Source organism: Zalophus californianus, chromosome 13 (genome assembly GCF_009762305.2).
Source record: "Zalophus californianus isolate mZalCal1 chromosome 13, mZalCal1.pri.v2, whole genome shotgun sequence".
Classification (NCBI taxonomy): domain Eukaryota; kingdom Metazoa; phylum Chordata; class Mammalia; order Carnivora; family Otariidae; genus Zalophus; species Zalophus californianus.
This window is the reverse complement of record NC_045607.1, coordinates 36544491-36563504: the sequence shown is the minus strand read 5'-3', so window position 1 is coordinate 36563504 and position 19014 is coordinate 36544491. Positions and strand designations below refer to the sequence as shown.

General features: G+C 42.6%; 1 protein-coding gene across 19 annotated transcripts in view; it reads left to right on the top strand.

Annotated features, from left to right (window-relative positions):
- Nucleotides 1-19014, top strand: part of UNC13B (unc-13 homolog B) — a 215773-nt gene that overhangs the window by 163535 nt on the left and 33224 nt on the right. For 9 of the 19 annotated variants that reach the window (XM_027614555.2, XM_027614564.2, XM_027614563.2 and 6 more), the window contains 5 exons: nt 11283-11329; nt 13936-14014; nt 15404-15409; nt 16189-16263; nt 16764-16983. In XM_027614555.2, the coding sequence (XP_027470356.2) occupies nt 11283-11329; nt 13936-14014; nt 15404-15409; nt 16189-16263; nt 16764-16983 (427 nt within the window). Of the gene's footprint in view, nt 1-8829; nt 8853-11282; nt 11330-13935; nt 14015-15403; nt 15410-16188; nt 16264-16763; nt 16984-19014 lie in introns of all 19 variants that reach the window. The other 10 variants (XR_003523586.2, XM_027614551.2, XM_027614547.2 and 7 more) reach the window with 3 other exon arrangements.

Genomic DNA, 19014 nt, shown 5'->3' with positions numbered 1-19014 from the left:
CGCCTGAGTGGCTCAGTTGATTGAGCTTCACTCTTCGCTTTGGCTCAGGTCATGATCTCATCGGTCGTGGGATGGAGCCCTGTGTCTCTGACTTTGCCCTCGGGGGAGTCTGCTTGAAGATTCTCTCCCTCTGTCCTTTCCCCCACCCAGGTGCGGACGCACACACACACTCTCTCTCAAATAAATAAATCTTAAAAAAAAAAAAAAAGGACTGGTTAAATAACCTACTGGCAGATCCTAACAGTGTTATACAGTATTATATAGCTATAAAAAGAATGAGGTAGCTCTTTACTAAAATGGAGAGATATCCAAGGTATATTGCCATATGAAAAAGCAAGGTGTAGAACAGTATGTATAAGATGTCTACATTTGTATAAAAAAGAGAGGGAAGGAATACACAAACCCATAGTGTCTGTGTCTGTTTGTATAGAATATCTAACAAAGATACATAAGAGACTGCTTGATACCTGATTGCCCATGGGGAAAGGTATTGGGTGAAAAACTAAGGAGATGAAAAGTAATTTTTTTCACTGTAAACCCTTTTTATACTTTCTAGAATTTGAATAATAAATATAATACCAAGTTATAAAATTAGGTTTAAAAAATACAAAACTAAAATCATATCATGTGGGCGCCTGGGTGGCTCAGTTGGTTAAGCGACTGCCTTCGGCTCAGGTCATGATCCTGGAGTCTGAGGATGGAGTCCTGCATCTGTCTCCCTGCTCAGCAGGGAGTCTGCTTCTCCCTCTGACCCTCCCCCCTCTCATGTGCTCTCTCTCTCTCAGTCTCTCTCTCTCAAATAAATAAAATCTTAAAAAAAATCATATATGTTCCTTTCAAATATCCCTAGAGCTACTCTTTATAGCTTATGAGAAAAGTCTAAATTCCTTCACTTGACATTCAGGATTGCTACAGTTGGTCTCGAGTTTACATTTGCAGGCTTATCTCCAGTTGTCCCACTATGCTCCACCCAAAAGGAAACTTTGCTGTCACAAATTCGCCTTGTACTGTCTGTTCTCAGCGCATATACATGCTTTCTTTTAGCCTAAGGTGCTGTGTTCATCAAATCAGCCTAGCAGAATTTACTCAGTTCTTCAATATACAGCCAAAACATGACCTCTTCCAGGACACTTTCTATAATTCCTCAGCTGTAAGAGATTTCTTTCTCCTCTTAACTTTACAGCCCTTTTTCCTTCTCCCTGGGCATTTAGAAATTATTACATTACAACAACAATGGAAACAACAAATATCTGCAGCACTTCCCTACTAACTCCTTAAGCCTTGGTGGCAGTTGATGTTAGGATGAGTACCCAGCACACTTGGGCTGGCTCTTCAGCTTGCAAAATTCCCCTTCTGAGCTGATAGCCTGGTGGGCAATGCAGGAACTTGCGGTACCTGTGGTAAGCAGGTGGTGGCAGCAGCAGTGATAATGAGACAAAGGTTTTCTGAAGCACCAATAAGAAAGCAAGCCAAAGTTCTGGGTCCTAGTCAAGATCAAGTCTGGTCTGTGCGCTGCAGAGGGAGCGGTGGAGGAGTGCTGGGTCGAGGCCTGACTCCAGCAGCATTCTATAGGGTAGGAAGAACAGAGCAAGGTAAGCACATAGGGATTGCCTTTCACCCACGACAGCAGCACCCCAAGCTGATAAACTGATTCGGTATTAGTAACAGTGGCTACTACCACAATGAAACATTTAAGAAATCCGCTTTCTGCATTGCTCTGCTTGGGGCCTTAGGGACTAAGCTTACTAGTAGCTTACCATTAATTTTTCTTATTTTTCATCCTTTTTCTTCTCTTTTGGGGTGTACATAGCACTGTTTTAAGTACTGTTACATGCATTATATAAAAATTCAATTCTTTTATTTCTACCACTCTACCAAAATAGCTTTTGTCAAGGCCATCAGATGACCACCATATTGTCAAACTTCTGTTCCATTTTTAGTCCTCCTCTTAGTCAGTCAGCAACTTGACATAATTGATTATGTCCTTTTTATTATAACAGCTTTATTGAGTCATAATTTATATACCACAAAGTTCACCTTTAAAATCCCTTAAAAAGTGTACAATTGAGTGTTTTTTAGTAGTTTCATGGAATTATGCAACCATCAACTACAGAACATTTCTATCACCCCAAAAAGAAACCCCTTACCTATTAGTGGTCACTCTCCAATCTTTGCTTCCAGCCTCTAGCAGCCACTAATCTACTTGCTGTTTCTGTGGATTTGCCTGTTCTGGACATTGATATAAGTGGATTCATATAATATGTGGTCTTTTGTGACTGGCTTCTTCCACTTAGCATGTTTTTAAGATTCAACCATGTTGTAACATGTATCAATACTTCATTTCTTTTTGTGGTGGGATATGGATATACCATATTTTGTTTATCTGTTCAGTATTTGCTGGGCATTTGGTTTGTTGTTTACTACATTTTGGCTATTACGAGTAATGTTGCTATGAAATTTGTGTACAAGTTTTTGTCCAGACATATGTTTACAGTTCTCTTGGGTATATATTAGAAGTGGAATTGCTGGGTCATATGGTAACTCTAAGTTTAACATTTTTGAAGAATTGCCATACTGTTTCCCAATGTGATTGCACCATCTTAACATTCCAACCAGCAAGGCATGAAAGTTCTAATTTCTCCACATTCTTGCTAACACTAAATTAATGTCTGTGTTTTTTATTATACCCATCCCAGTGGGTGTGAGTGCTATCTTATTATGGTTTGATTTGCCTTTCCCTAGTGGCTAATGATGTTAAGCATCTTTTCATGTGCGTTTTGGCCTTTTTTATATTTTCTTTGGAGAAATGTCTATTCATGTTGAATTGTCTTTTTGTTGAGTTGTAAGAGTTCTTTATATATTATGGACATGTGCCTCTTATCACATATTTGATTGATTTGTAAATAATGCCCCCCAATCTTTGTGTTGTCATTTCACTTTCTTGATGGTGTTTTTTTTTTAAGCATAAATGTTTTATTAAAATTTTTTTTTGTTGTAAAATATACATAATATAAAATTTATCCTTTTAACCATTTTAAGTTTGTTCACATTGTTGTGCAACCATCACCATCATCCAATATCCAGAATTTTTTCGTCTTCCACAACTGAAACTCTCTACCCATTAAACTAACTCCCCATTCTCCCCTCCCCCAGCCACTGGCAACCACATTCTACTTTCTGCCTCTTTCAATTGACTGCTGTAGGTACCTTATATAAGTGGAATCACACAATATTTGTCATTTTTTGACTGGCCTATTTTACTTGGCGTAATGTTTGTAATGTTCTCAAGGTTCATCCATGTTGTAGCATGTGTCAGGATTTCCTTTTTAAGGCTGAATGGTATTCCATTGTATGTATATATACGACTTTAAAAAAAAAAAAGATTTTATTTATTTATTTGACAGAGGGAGACACAGCGAGAGAAGGAACACAAGCAGGGGGAGTGGGAAAGGGAGAAGCAGGCCTCCCGCAGAGCAGGGAACCCGATGTGGGGCTCGATTCCAGGACCCTGGGATCATGACCTGAGCCGAAGGCAGACGCTCAACCGACCGAGCCACCCAGCCGCCCCTATATACCACATTTTGTTTATCCACTCATTTGTAGGTGGATACTTGGGTTTCTTCCATCTTTTGGCTATTGTGAATAATGCTGATATGAACGTGGGTATATAAATATCTCTTCTGAATCCTTGCTTTCATTTCCTTTGGGTATATAACCAGAAGTAGAATTGCCATCTTGTTTTCTACAGGGGCTGCACCATTTTGCATTCCTACCAACAGTGCACAAAGGTTCTAATTTCTGTACATCCTTGCCAACAGTTGTTACTTCTCTCTCTCTCTCCCCTCCTTTTTTTGTAATAGCCATTATAATGGATATGAAATCGAGTGCAAAAGTTTTAGATTTTGATGAAATTCAATTTATCTATTTTTCTCGTGTGGATTGTGTTTTTTGGTTTCATAGTTAAGAAAGCATTGTTGAACCCAAGGTCACAAAAATTTACTTCTTTGTTTTTTCCTAAATGTTTTTTAGTTTTAGCTCTTTTAGTTCTATGATCCATATTGAGTTAAATTTTTTATATGGTGTGAGATGGGGCTCTGATTTCATTCATATGCATTTGGATATTCCACCACCATTTGTTGAAAAAGACTCTTGCAGTCTTTCCTTATGCCTCAGTTCCTGATTTTTGAAACACTTTCTTCACTTGGCTTCTAGACCACCTCTCTGTATTGGTTCTACCCCAGTACTATTGACCATTCCTTCTTAGCCATCTTTTTTTTTTTTTTTTTTTAAGATTTTATTTGTGAGAGAGAAAGAGCACACAAGCAGGAGGAACGGCAGGCAGAGGGAGAAGCAGCTCCCTCGAGCAAGGAGCCGGATGTGGGACTCGATCCAGGATCCTGGGATCATGACCTCAGCCGAAGGCAGACACTTAAGCAACTGGACCACCCAGGCGTCCCCTTCTTAGCCATCTTCGCTTGTCCCTCCTCATCTTCCCAACCTTGTAGCATCCCAGGATTCAATCCTGATTTCTTCTTTTTATTCATACTCACAGGCTAAGTAACCTATTTCAATATCATGAGTTTCATAAGGATTCCCACATTTATATCTCTGGCCCAGACATCTTCCATGAATGCCAGACTCTGCATCTTAACTTTCTCATTTGGATGTAAATAGGCATCTCAGATTTGACATATCTGAAACCAAACTCCTGGTCCTTTTCCCCAAGCCGCTACTAAACCTGCCTTTCCTATAGTCTTCTTTACCAGTATATGACACCTCCATTCTTGCAGCTGCTCAGGCCCAAATCCATAGAGTCCTTCTTGTCTTTTCCTTTTCCTTTTCTCTCATAGCCCACATCCAGTCAGTTAGTAAATCTGCTTGCTCTACCTTTAAAAAGTAACCTAAACTCCAAAGTTTATAGCAGTAATGTCCACAATAGCCAAAATATGGAAAGAGCCCAGATGGCCATCAGCAAATGATAATACACACACACACACACACACTGATATACTGAATATTACTCAGCCATCAAAAAGAATGAAATCTTGCCATTTACAATGAGGGGGATGGAAATAGAGGGTATTATGCTAAGCAAAATAAGTCAGAGAAAGACAAAATTATTATGATTTCACTCGTGGGGAATTTAAGAAACAAAACAGATGAACATATGGGAGGGAAAGGGAAGGAAAAATAAAATAAGAGACAAACAGGGAGGCAAACCATAAGAGATTCTTAACTCTATAAACAGTTGCTGGAGGGATGGTGGGTGGAGAGATGGGATAACGGTGATGGACATTAAGGAGGGCACTTGATGTAATGAGCACTGGGTGTTACATGCAACTGATGAATCACTAAATTCTACCCCTGAAACTAATAATACAGTATATGTTAACTAAATTGAATTTTAATATATTTTTAAAGATTTTATTTATTTATTTGACACAGAGCACAAGCAGGCAGAGCGGCAGGCAGAGGGAGAGGGAGAAGAGGGAGCCCAATGGGGGCCTCGATCTCAGGACCCTGGGATCATCACCCAAGCTGAAGGCAGCCGCTTAACTGACTGAGCCACCCAGGTTCCCCGAATTTTAATATTTTTTGAAAAGTAACCTAAACCGGGGCGCCTGGGTGGCTCAGTCGTTAAGCGTCTGCCTTCGGCTCAGGTCATGATCCCAGGGTCCTAGGATCGAGCCCTGCATCGGGCTCCCTGCTCAGCAGGAAGCCTGCTTCTCCCTCTCCCTCTCCCACTCCCCCTGCTTGTGTTCCTTCTCTCACTTTGTCTCTGTCAAATAAATAAATAAAATCTTAAAAAAAAAAAGTAACCTAAACCTTATCAGTATCTCTACCTCCACCATTATCATCCTTGTCTAAGTCACCGTTTTCTCTTACCCAGATGATTTTGGTAGCCTAACTCGTCTCTTGCTTCTACCCTTGTTCTTCCACAGTCAGTTATCCCCACAGCAGTCAGAGTAAGGCTTACAAAACATGAGTCAGATCATTTTCTCTGCTCAAAAGCTTCCGTTGATTTTCTATCTCAGAATGAAAGTCAAAGTGCTTATGAGCCTGTAGAGCCTGTAGAGTCCTATTTGAACTGGTACTCTGTGCAAACTTGGTGGTGTTCCTCCACACCGTTTACGCTCTCACCTCAGGCTTTGCACTTTCTCTGTATTCCAACTAGAATACTTTTTTCCTAGAATCTAAATAACTTCTTTACTCATTTCCTTCAGGTCTCTGCTTAGATGTCACATTATCGATGTGGCCTCCCTGATAACCTTTTATAAAATTGTAATAGTGGGGTACCTGGGTGGCTCAGTTAAGAGTCTGTCTTTGGCTCAGGTCATGATCTCAGGGTCCTGTGACTGAGCCCTGTGTCAGGCTCTCTGCTCAGTGGAGAGTCTGCTTCTCCCTCTCCCTCTGCCCCTCCTCCCACTCATGTTCGCTCTCCCTCTCTCTCAAATAAATAAAATCTTTAAAAAAAATATAATAGTAACTGTAACATCACCACAAGGGGCATTATCTCCCTGCTCCCCCATACCTGAATTTTGAAGTGATATGATGTGTATATAGTTCCAGATCCTGGAACCAAATTACTGTTTTGAATTTTGGCTTTGCCCCTTGCTGTGACTTCAGGCAACTTTCTTAACCTCTCTGATAATCTTTAATCAACAAAAAAAATGGAGATAATAATAGTATTTACCCAGTAGAGTTGTTGGGAGAAATAAATGAGCTTATTCAAATAAAATGTCAGATAGATAATATATTCACATAGTGTTAGCTACTATCATCGTCTTTGTCATTATTAGTCATCAACTCCTCCTCTAGAATAGAAGCTTCTCAAAATCAGGCAGTTTGTTTCATTATCTTTGCTTCATCACCAGCACTGAAAACAGTGCCTGGTGTGCAGTAGGTTCTCAATAAGTACTTGTTGAAGAAATGAATCCTCACTATAACCCTGGGAGGTAGTGTTCTTATCTGCTTTTTACAGTTAAGGAAATGCAGGCTCAAATAAGTTGAGTGCCTCAAGTCTTTTGACTCCCAAGTACAATGAAGTTAAGATTGTTTTAATAATGTGGAAGTATGTCACTTCCTTATAAAATGTATTCTCTGGAAGAGTGCAATCATTTTTGGGGGTCAGAGATTTTTTTTTTTCTTGGCAGAGTGGGTGTTCTATAGCTACACTGCACTTAAAACTAAATCTGAGTGGAAAAATGTTAAGGCATTTTAGGAAGTTAGGAAGCACAAAAAGTTTGACTCTTAGCAAGAAAAAGGTTTTGTTATGTTTGTCCAGTGGATGGGACAAACTAAAGAGCTAGTACAGCAGTTCCTTGGAGTCTGAAAAATGATACAGACTATTGGCTAAGAGACCTATGTTTTCTCTGGTCATGGGCAAAACACATGTTCTTAGAAGCTGTTGTTTTCTAAGTCCTGAAAGTTCAGATTCCTTTCACTATATACAAATGATAGGAAATGTGCTAAGCCCTCAGGCTACAAGGGTAAAATTATATATATATGGAGAGCCTTGTCAGCAGATTCTTAGGCATTATGGGGAGCTCTGGGAAGAATAGAAAGACACAAATTAACTTTGACATGATGTATAGTGTATTTTTAAGATAGTGGAGATAGAGAGAAACCTTTCCAATTTGAATCACCGGTCAGTTAAAGTGTTCCTTGCCTAATTTTCTTTTTCAAAGAGAACAGAGTACAGTAGGGGAGGTGGGAGTAGATGTAGAAGAGATATGGCCCCATTCCAGCAAGTGTCTTTTGCGTTTCATCTACATTCCTGTAGGTGCACTGTTTTGGAGGATTCCTATTCCTGAGCTCACTCTTCTGTCAAGTCAGGTGACCCATTAGGCCATTAGAAATAACTGAAAAATTGGAAACTTATGAATTAGTTTCTATGATTCTCCCTTTTACTTGTTATGTAATATCAGTGGGTCTTTAAAAGGGAGGGAAAAGAAAGAGGAGGAGAGATGATCGGCCCAGGTGAATGGACTTGCCTTAGAGAAGGAAACCTGTGGAGCTCTCCATATGTGTCCTAGTAGGCAATGTAGTCTGATGAATAAGAGAAGTAGTAATTTCTGGACTTTATCTTCCTCTACTGTGGCTTGCTAAAGTCCTTCTGGAAGCATCCATATCCTTTGGAGTATTGTTCTCGATTTAATAGATAATCAGGCCTGGGGCTGCTGCCATGGTTTTATCATCTAGATCATGGTGACTTCTGTTAGGGCAGTGGCCAAGTGATGCCCCCAACTATAGCCTTTGAGCATCCTGGTCCTAGCCTTAACTTCAGGCCTTAACCTGTCCTAACTTAACTTAGGCTTTGGGAAAACAGGCCAGGGTTTGTTGGGCAAATGCATTGCTAAGCCTGTATTGTAAAATGGAATGGGTCCAGTTACCAGGCCTTTGGGGTTTGAGGACTTATCCCAGATCCAGAGTAAGTGCACATAGCTTCTGAGGAAGGAACTCACTTTGTGCTTAGCTAGTTCAGATAGCCTGTTGTAGTGGCCCTTGGTAACAAAGCTTGTGACCCTGGTTTCCATGACGCTGCATGCAGGCCAGTTTGGAAAAAGGTGACTGAAATCACCCAGTAGACTTTGTCCTTTAGTTTGATTAGCCAAACCAGGAATGGTCTAAACTAAAAGGAGGGGCCAGGCAATACAGGAGGTAAGGATTCTGGAAGCTAGGCTCTGTGAACTGCCCAGCTGTTCAGAGGACCTCTTCCTTTCTTCTTTGTTCCTTGAGATTTAGCTGGCATTTTCTTTGGGTTCCGTGCTATGGGACTGAATCTACTAACCTTTCTGCCCTTTTTTTCTGCTCTTTCTCTCCTTGCAGAAGGAAAGCGAGGAGCTGTTCAGGTTGTGCCTCTGGCCCTTTGGGCCTTTTTTGTTGTCTATTTTCAACCCTTCTCTCCTGAGCACAGTGTGCGTGTGTGTGCATGTGTGTGCATGCGTGCGCGCATGCACACATGTGTATGATCTGGCCTCTGAGCTTTGGCTCATGCAGATATTCTGTTTTTCCTGAAAGCAATTTGTGGGCATGCTCCATTCTTGTGTGCAGACATCCCTGGAGCACAGTGTGAGAAATGTGTGTGCCAGCATGGTGCACATTCAATGTAGCATGTGTGTGCTTATACTCGTACTCAGTTTGGCTACCCCAAACACTGATTGCCCTCCTCTTCTACTTTGCACAGTGTTTGTCCATTTTTTGCTTGTTACTGCAGGTTGGCATATGCTGTAAACCCTTGCTGAGCCCAGCATGCATATACTTTGTATTTGGGAGCAGGAGTTGCTGTGGGCATTTTGTGCCTCTTGCCTGGGGTCCTAAGTATGAATGTGCTTTGTGCTTCTGAGCAGGTTTCTTGGTCTCTCTGTGAGCACAAGCTTCTGTAGACCTGTGATGTGGTTCCCCCATGCCATGTGAATGCACAGTATAACTAATGCTTTGTGCCTGTAAGCACTGGTTCTTGAAGACAGTGAGGGTTTGCTGTTGCCTGTGATTCCAGCCCTGGTGAACACTGAATCCTTCTTCAAATGGGTGTGCACACGTTTCGTCACCCTATGTGCAGGATCCATGATCACCTTGTGTTTCCCTCAGGCATAAGTTGTGTCTATGAATGTACCTGCTGTAGGTACTTTATCTAGACCTCTCACTCTCAGTCCTCCTTCAGTACCTCTGTGTGCATGCTCTATGCTTTGTCTGCAGGCTTTAGTAGATCCTTTGTCTCCTCTATATGTGTATGATCTGAGCTTGTTGAACCCTGGTTCCCAGAGACCTTTTGTGACTTTGTTTCCTTAAGGTCTGTGGTTTCTGGCAAACATCTAATTCTAGGTAGGAAATAAAAATCTGCTCAGTACAGTGACAATTTTCAAAGGGAAGATAAGTTCTGGGTGGTAGGATTTGGGGATTTAGGGATAGGGCTGCCCCTCAGAAGCAACCTTAGGAGATGTGTATCAACCACTTCTGCTTTCCTTTTGGGCTTGGCTGTCGTTTTGCTGGTATTATCCCACCCACAGAACCAGGACAAGAGCCAGATAAGGTGAAATGGGTTCATGAAGGGCTGTAGGCAATAGGCAGATAGGCTTGCTTAGAACACAGACAATCTGAGAAGGGTCTTTAGTCCAAAGTTCATATTGAGCCTACTGCTGACCCAGGGTAATTCTTATCCACTTTTACATCAGTCTATATACATAGCTGCCCTACCTCTCCCTATCTCTCCCTTTTCTACTTTGGCTTGTCTAATTTTACCTATAACTTCTCCCATCTGTGGCTCTCCCAAAACTTCACCCCCTGTACAAAGTTAAACACCTTACTTCTGCCTTCCCTGCTTCAGAGTTCGTTTGTTCCAGGATAATTAGCTGGAGCCCAGGTATCAGGAGGCGTGAAAGTTTTGGGGGGTGGAAGGGAACAAGGAAGGGGCAGGAAGCCCCAGACCTGCTAGCACTAGGTTTATTGAGCCTCAGCAGCATTCACCGTTGGTTCTCTGGAGAGCCCTGGAAGCTTTGGAACTTTGCTCTGTACACTGCTTAAAGGATTTTTTTTCTGTGCGTTTGTTTGTTCATTCATTTGTTTATGGAGAAACCTTTAAAAACTGTTCTCAAACTGTTTCTTCCTTGAATTATTTGGTACCTCAGTTTTTAATTTCTCATTATAGAGCTCATAAAGTCCACCAGAAGATAATTTAAGTATCTAATCTACCCTGGGTTCTTTTGTTATATATAGAGAGAGCTTATCAAATGTAGAGTGTCTATGAGTTAGAACTTTAAGTAACCTAAGCCAAGTCAAATCACAAGATGAGATGGGAATCCAGAAAGACCAAGTCACCACTCTGTGACAGCAAAGGGAACTTATGAATATAACTAGAAGACTCTATATGAAGTTGTCCTTTTTCTTAAGAGACCTGGAAGCCCCAAATGGACCCCCCCTTTTTTTTTGTAAGCCTTGGCTTACTGTTAGGTATACCAGTGGATTGTGTGAGGGGGATATAAGTTCTGGCACCTCTCACTCCCCAGTGAAACCTTAGCTTTGAGATCTCAGTGAGCTTGACTTTATATCCTTCCTATTCACTAGGGAGAAGGGAGACAAGGAAGTTCTCATTTCAGCAACCTGCTTGTTGCTCTGGCTGATCAGAGCATTGGCTTAGACATCAGTCTGGCCATGTCACCACATTTTGTATGTAACCTACACTTTTCTGAGCTTCCTGCTTTACTACTCACTGCCTGACCAAAGAAAGATGGCTATCTCGCATCTTTTCTAGGATCTAACTTTTTTTCTATCTTTTTTTAAAGATTCCAGATGATGGTCACCCCTCTTTGCCCCAGTGGCTCCCGGAAGGGTAAGTGATTCCCTACAAGGTTTCCATGGATTTTATAGTCTCTCATGCGACTTCCAGGTTTTCCCCTGGGAAGCAGTAGAAAAAGCTCCATAAATTGGATCCTGGGAAAGAAGAGGCTCTACTATACGGATCGGTTGGTTCTCTGGGGAGAGGAGAGAACTCTGCAGACTGATTCCTCAGAGACAGAAGAGAGAGCTTTATAGAGTGGTTCCCCTGGAGCAGGGAAGGGAGACTTGGGGCTTCCCTATCCTTGCCTCTAGAATTTCTGATTCATTGCATCTTAGTAATGATCTACCCTTTAGGTAGAAGAAAGAGGAAACTAGAAAAATATCTGTGTTTGACACAGTTCTTTTTTATTCCATTGTTGATAGTGTAGTTGATTAGATTACTCTCTGGGTTCTGTCCTGAATTCAGCTGATGTGAGTCACTTACTTATTCCATTCCACTCTAGTCAAGACATAAGTAGCATCCTTTATGAGCTCAGTGTGTTCTGTCTGTGCTTTCTTGTTTGAGAGTCTCAGACCCATGTGATTGCAGCAGAGAGTCATTTTAAGCTGCTCAACTGCTGCCTATAACTGTTCTTGAGAGGAAAGAGTTTAAGTGCCTCCCCCTCCTTCCTGGGGCACATAAACTGCCCATTATTTCTCAGGATCTTCTTTCTCTCCTTGTCCCATATAGGCCTTTTGACATGAGCGTTCCCCGTGGATGCCTCCTCTCCCTCATGACCAGGGAAGAAATAAGATCAGATCATAAAGTTATCTACTATATGTTTACATGCTCCTTTTCCTTGTGATTTGTCTTTCTTAAATCAAGAGTTGGTCATTTGAATGAACTATCCTTTTTTCTGTTGTCTGAAGCTCATTTATGTTGCAAAATCCTTAAGTGGTACATATTATAGTTTTTAGAATTAACCACAAACTTGTGGTACCAGTTGCTTTTTCTACAGACCTTCTTTGGGACTTTAGCTTTTTTCTTCTAATGGTTGTAAAATACATACATGACAATGGAACATAGCTAAGTTATTTGTATATTTAATTTTTTAAGCTTTTTTTTTAAAGATTTTATTTATTTATTCGACAGAGAGACACAGCGAGAGAGGGAACACAAGCAGTGGGAGCGGGAGAGGGAGAAGCAGGGAGCCCGATGCGGGGCTCGATCCCAGGACCCTGAGATCATGACCTGAGCCGAAGGCAGACACTTAACAACTGAGACACCCAGGCGCCCCTTTTAAGCTATTTTTAAGTGGGGCCATGCAGTGATTTTCTAAATGTCTTCCTGTTGTCTTTCCTTTAGCTTAGTCCTTGGAAGCTGGTACAGGTTTAGAACTTCCCTAGGTCTGGTAGTCTTATTGAAAGCAAAGTTCATTTCCTGTGTTTAGGAAGCTAGTTTATTAGAAATTAACATATCAGGTTGCCTGTTGCAACTCTTGGCCTTGATCTAGTTTGTGGCTCCATTTTTTGCCTATATAGCTAACTGGCAGTACCTACTTAATCTTCTGCAACATCTCTTTTTAGACCAGTCGTGGTGTACCACGCAACTACCTTATCACCTTTCCCATCTCCTTGTTTTCATTAAGGCCAAGTACATGAGTTCTTTTTATTGAGGCTCAGAATATCAGCTTCCAAAAGGTCAGAGAAATTTTGTAGTTCATTCCTTTATAGAATTGGCATCAAGACCCAAAGAGAGGAAGTAATTTTGGCACAAGACATGTAGTGAATTAGTAGAAGAGTTGGGGATAAAATCCAGTTTATCTCATTGTGAGAATGGTGTTCTAGGATATTCTCTTTATTGTTATTGCATATGGTTATGGAAGAAATGGCCAAGAACAACAAAATTAATAAGCATATAAAAGATATAAAAATTTTAGAAATCTCCAGTTGCTCCAGCTGTAATTTTTTTTTCCTGGTCCCTGTTGATGTATCCATAGGGCTCGGCCAGACTTTCAGAGTCCGTCTGTTTTTTCCTTCCTGAATGGTCTTTTTTCCCCTCTAAGTGGCCTTTTGGAAATCTTCTATCCCACCTTTCCTGCCTCCACTTGGTTATGCAGACTCCTCTTTCCATGGAGACCCTTTTTCTTCAGGATGCTTGGATGGACAGAACTGGTGACTCTTTTACTCACGATAGAGAAGGTCATCTCCTAATGTCATTAGCAGTCTTGCTTAGGCAGCAGATCTTCTGTAGAGCCATTCCCATGGGCTCTGTTCTAGCATAGAACAGGAAACACTTATCTTAGGGGAGCAGTGTCTCTGGCCTGAGTGTAGGGAGAGGCCCTCTTAACTACCAATTCCGTCCTTGCATTATGGAGTACAGAGGCCTTCAAATAAACAGAGGTGCCTTGAAGTGTTGTTATGGGATAAAAGAGCTCTTGATTTTTGGCTAAAACTATAGAAGGAGACTCAGAAGGGTACTCTGAGAGCAGATTCCATTGCTCATCATTCCATGGCTTTATTTCTCTCACTTTGTGTCTTCCTTACCCCTCTCAGAGAGATATGGTGGAAATCAGTTCATCTTCCTCTGGGGAGAGGGTGAGCAAGGAAAATAGAACACTGAACCTGCCAGTAACAAGGCAGGACTGGAGGTCCTGACATATTTTCTTCTCTCCTCAGGCCAGCTGGAGGGCTCTATGGCATTGACAGCATGCCAGATCTACGCAGAAAGAAGCCACTGCCGCTTGTCAGTGATCTGGTGAGTGACTCTTTGTAGACTTAGGCTGTAGGCTTGGGGTATCTCCCATTGGGCCTTGGCATATTATTAGGACTGGTAGTGGTCCATTTAGTGACAGATACTGGTCTGAAAATGTATCATCTAAAGCTCCACTGAGACTTAGTGATGAGACCTTAGTTGGACTTGTTCTATCTTACTCCCTCATTAGAGCCCCAGGTTCTTCATTAGCTAAAGCTCCTACCTGGAACTATAGCTTGGGCCCTTAAAACTGGGCTCCAAAGTAGTCTTCTAGGTATCTTGTTCCTCTCTACAACCTTCTTTGATGATCTGGAATGGAAACTGCCTCTAGCCCTGACCTAGATCATTGAGTTTAGTGTATAATGAGCATGACTGATGCTACCCCTTGGAGGTAAAGTGACAGTCTCCTCCTAAGATGGATTTTCTGGAGTATTTCTATGTCCCTAGTACATAACTCAGTGTCTGGCACTGAGAGGTAATGATAAAAAAAAAATTGTGGAATTGAATTGAAACAAGCTTAGGAGTTGAAGCTGATCTCAGGACCTCCAGAATGACTGGAAGGTCCCAACTTGGGTCATGCCTCCTGCGGCAAGATGAACTCAAGGAATTTTCCATAGCCTAGTGGGTGATGGGGATGGAGTAGGGCCCAGGCTTTCCCAGAGTCCTAGAGCTCTAAAGCTAGAAGTTCAGTAAGACTTGAACCCCTTTTCTTAGTACTATTTTCTGCCCCCCCCACCATTCAATCTATTTTGTTTTTTCTGTCCACTCCTTTTCCCATTTCTCCTCCATTCCCTGCTCTTTTCCCCCCACCAGTTTCTCTATCCTTAGTTGGCTGAATGGAATTATCCTTTGCCATTTTCTCTTGTTTTTTTTTTCTTCCTTCCTTTCTTCCCTACTGCTTGTATATTTCTCCTTTCTCTTTCCTCCTTTCTAATGTATATCTCCTCTCACCATAAAGCTGGTTGGATGAGGATAAGTTCTGAGGTCATCTCTTTATTACTTTCTCTCATTATCTTCCATCTCCTTTTTTTTCTCTTCCTACTTTTTCTCCACATCTATCCACCCCCTCTCTCTTGCACACCAGCTCCTCTTTGCTTAACTAGTTGGATGGCAGTGTCTTAGTCATTTCCTACTCCCATTCTCCATCTTTTAACCTTGCCTATATTTCGCTTCCTGGCTTAACTCTTCCTTAGAGCAGAAGCTCTGGGCCCTGGACAGCTGGCTGGGTTGAAGATAATTTTTAGTGAATAGAAGCAGAGGGGGTTGGGATGTTGTTCCCTACATTGATTAGACTATAGGGAAGAACCTTTCAGTTGCCTCTGCAAGTATTTTCATGCTCTTGGGGGTGGCTTTAACATCATGTTGTTCCTTTCTCTGCTGTCCTCTGCACAGGCTATGGTGAGTGTCTCCAGAGCCCCTTTCCATCCTCCGTAAGAATCCACATCTCAAACCAAGTGGGCCCCTCCCAACTCTTTCTCCTGCTTAGGCTGATAGTATACCTCCTGTCTACCCAATGTCCATTGCCCTAGGGAAACCATGTGCCTCTCCAGGGGTTGTCCCTAAAGCCTGGGCGTGGCAGATACATTAGGTTCCTTTACATGACAGCTTGGCTAGCAGAGCAGTCCCAGCTCTCAGATTTAATCCCCTGCCTTGATTGACTGAGGTTACATTGCCCCTTTCACTTGCCAAGTGTCCTGCTCATTTGGGCTGCTGGCCTCTATAACCACCTGGGATTATGTGGGTGTGGGTTGGTACCCAGGGATAAAGGATAGCATGGCATCATTCTCAGTGATGGTTCTTAAATATGACTCTGACATAGTTTCTTAATGACCTGTTTCCTACTGTAATTCTAAACTTGTCATTTTCCTTTGCCTTCCTATAAACGAGGGGTAGGAAACCTACCAATAAGGAAGGAAAGAGAAACTCTTTGGATGATAGGTGCCCTAAGAGAAGTGCCATTCTAACATTGTTAGAATAGTCCCGAGGGTCTTGTGTTTTAGATCTTAACTTGGCATTCTTATTACCTAGAACCCATGGGCAGTCCCTTTGAATGACAGTAAATTAGAGAGAAGGTAGTAAGTCAAGTAGTCAAGTCACTTTGGTCACTGAAACTCCCTTCCTAGGACTTTGCCAGCCCTTGGCAGTAGCCAAGGCTGACAGCAGGTCTTCTCTCACAGTCATTGGTCCAGTCCCGGAAGGCAGGGATTTCTTCTGCAATGGCTACACGCACCTCTCTCAAGGATGAAGAGCTGGTAAGTGACCCATGGGCTTTTGTGAGTCCACTGGCCTAAAAACTGGTTATCATCTTTATAGCCATACTAACTGAGAATTCAAGAGTGTTGGGCACACATCATTAATGAAACAGATAAAAAGCTTTGGGTCTGAGTTTTCCACGCTGGAAGAGGTAAGGAGCCAGAACAAAGGTAAGACCAAGTCTCACGTTGGAGTATGTGACCAATGAACTCAGGGTTTTATGGTGGGGCTAGTATCCTCTGTTTCCTTAGAAACCTTGAACGCTGGGAAAAGGTTCAGATGTAGCATTCAAGTAAGATCTCTCTTGGATGACCAGGAGCACATGACATTGGGGGGCTTCTTTCTTCCAGTCTTGGCTATGGGCTGGGCCAGGCTAGAGTCTCTCCTTTATTGCCAGAGGAGAAACCAGGGTCTTGATTACCCTGCAAGGATCTCAGTTCTGGTATCTCTCAGCAGAGACCTAAAGTTGTTGGCGGGTGATGGGGTATGTGTCTTTCAGAAATCCCATGTGTATAAGAAAACCCTGCAGGCCTTAATCTACCCCATCTCGTGCACCACACCTCACAACTTTGAGGTCTGGACGGCCACTACCCCGACCTACTGCTATGAATGTGAAGGTCTGCTCTGGGGCATTGCCCGGCAGGGCATGCGCTGCAGTGAGTGTGGAGTCAAGTGCCATGAGAAGTGCCAGGACCTGCTCAACGCCGACTGCCTGCAGCGTGAGTGCCCCTGTGGTGAGGAGTGTAGAGCAGGGACAGCAGGGCCTCTCCAAAATAGTCTTGCAACAAAGAGCTAGGATGGCCAGACTGTCATTCCTCTGGTTTACCTGATCTTTGAGCTCTTTCTTTTTCAGAGAAAGTACGGTCTTGAGTCAAGGGGCATTGCCTTTCCAAATAACAGGTCTTACAGCACTCGCTCAAGCACCTTTAGGAAAACATTTTTTGAGCTTTCTGTGGCCCTGTGGCAGAATTGGATCTCTTCTAGGATTCAGATGATCCCAGAATCTGCTTGAGTAGTGTACATGCTGCAGTGGCCATATTGCCCAAATGACTAGAATATGTTTAATTGGGGACCAAAACTAATGAGGGAGTTCTGTGAGTTTCCACACTTCACAGAAGAACCTCTTAAAGTATAGACCCTAGGACCCAGGGAAGGTGGCATTTTTTTCCTTGATTATAGATGCAGCTTTTAGACAGAGTGCCAGGAACAGAACCATCAAATGGATCAGGCAGAGGTCCCAGAGGAGAATGTGCCAGACCCCCAAGGCCCTGACTAAATACGTGATTTGTTGTGCCATCATGGAGTGGGGCAAATAGGAGCAGGAAAAGCAACAAGTTTCTGTCAAAGGAGTTGGCAGCCCTCCAAATTCTTGCTCCTTGCTCTGCTCCTGCAGGGCTTATACCACTGTGGCTAGACCTCAGGAGGAGCAGGGGTTAGGGATGTGGGAAAGTATTTTCTTGCTCCTCCAGGTCTTTCAGGTGTTATTCAGAGCTAAGCCATAGCAAAGAAAGTTTCAAGGATTGTGGGAGGAGAAAGGAAGGTTACCTTTAGACTCATAAGCACTTCATTATCCCAAGGAAAGATATGTGACACAAATGGGGCCCAGAGAGAGGCTTCAAAGAATTGTTCCCTTAAAATGTCTTTCTGCGAAGAGCCCTAGATTGGTGCCAGTGGCATGGCTACAGCAGACATGCAGAAACAGGTAGAACAAAGTCAGTGGAAGAAATGGGGCTCTGAAAAGACTGAATATGAATGCTGGTGATGACTTTGCCCAAACCCATCATGGCGGGGGCGGGGGGGGGTGGTTGCGGTGAGAAGCACAGGTGTCAGCAGACTCTTGCTTTAATTGCTGAGAACTAGCAGCCAGACAGACTGTATAGGCAGCTTGCTGGAAACCTTCTGAAATGCTGCTCTGTAGCAAGAGTGTCTACCTTTTTCTCAAGGGCCTTCTAGAGGTACTAATCCAAGGAAGTAGCAGTGCATGGGATATGCTAGCTAAATGGCAAGACTAGGATGCAACCCAGGTCATTTTTCATTTATCAGAAAGTATCTTCTGCCTAAAGCTTCTGTGAAGCTCAGGGTGGAATGAATTGCCCTACTATGGGCCTCCTGTGACAGAAGATCCACTTACCGTCTTTCCAGGGTTAGGATGCAGATGTTGGCCTTAATTTTTGCTCCAGGTTTTGTAGAAAAGGCCCAAGCCTTTGGAGAATAGAGAGAGGTAAGAGCCAGTCTGCAGAGTCAGTAAAAGAAGGAAGGGCCCCTTTGTGACAAGCCCATTTGGTGAAACACATCAGAGGAGTCTGTTCTGCCATAATCCTTAGGACAGCAGGGGAAACCTGCTAGCCTCTGAGATGACCTATCTGGCGTCACAGCCGGTAAAGATGTCCCTTGCCATCTCTGCCAGGATAATAATGTTGCTGGTAACAATAAAAGCGACCATTTATTTGAGTTCCTGTTAGGTGCCAGGCTCTGGGCCAGATGCTTTATATATGCTAACATAATGCTTCTTAAAATCCCAAGAGTTAAGTGCTGATTTCTTAGAAGAACCTGGTTTACCCAGCTAGGAGTGGTGGAGTGAGGATTTAAACCCAACCCTGTCTCATACCAAAGGCCATACTTTTCTTTCTATACTACATTATTTTCTGAGATTAAAGGCATTAGAGTCCTGAGGCAGAATCCAGTGTATGCTCTGATGAACTCTGGGATCTGTATCATGGCTTGGAAGTTGGATGAGATTGGTGGAGTTG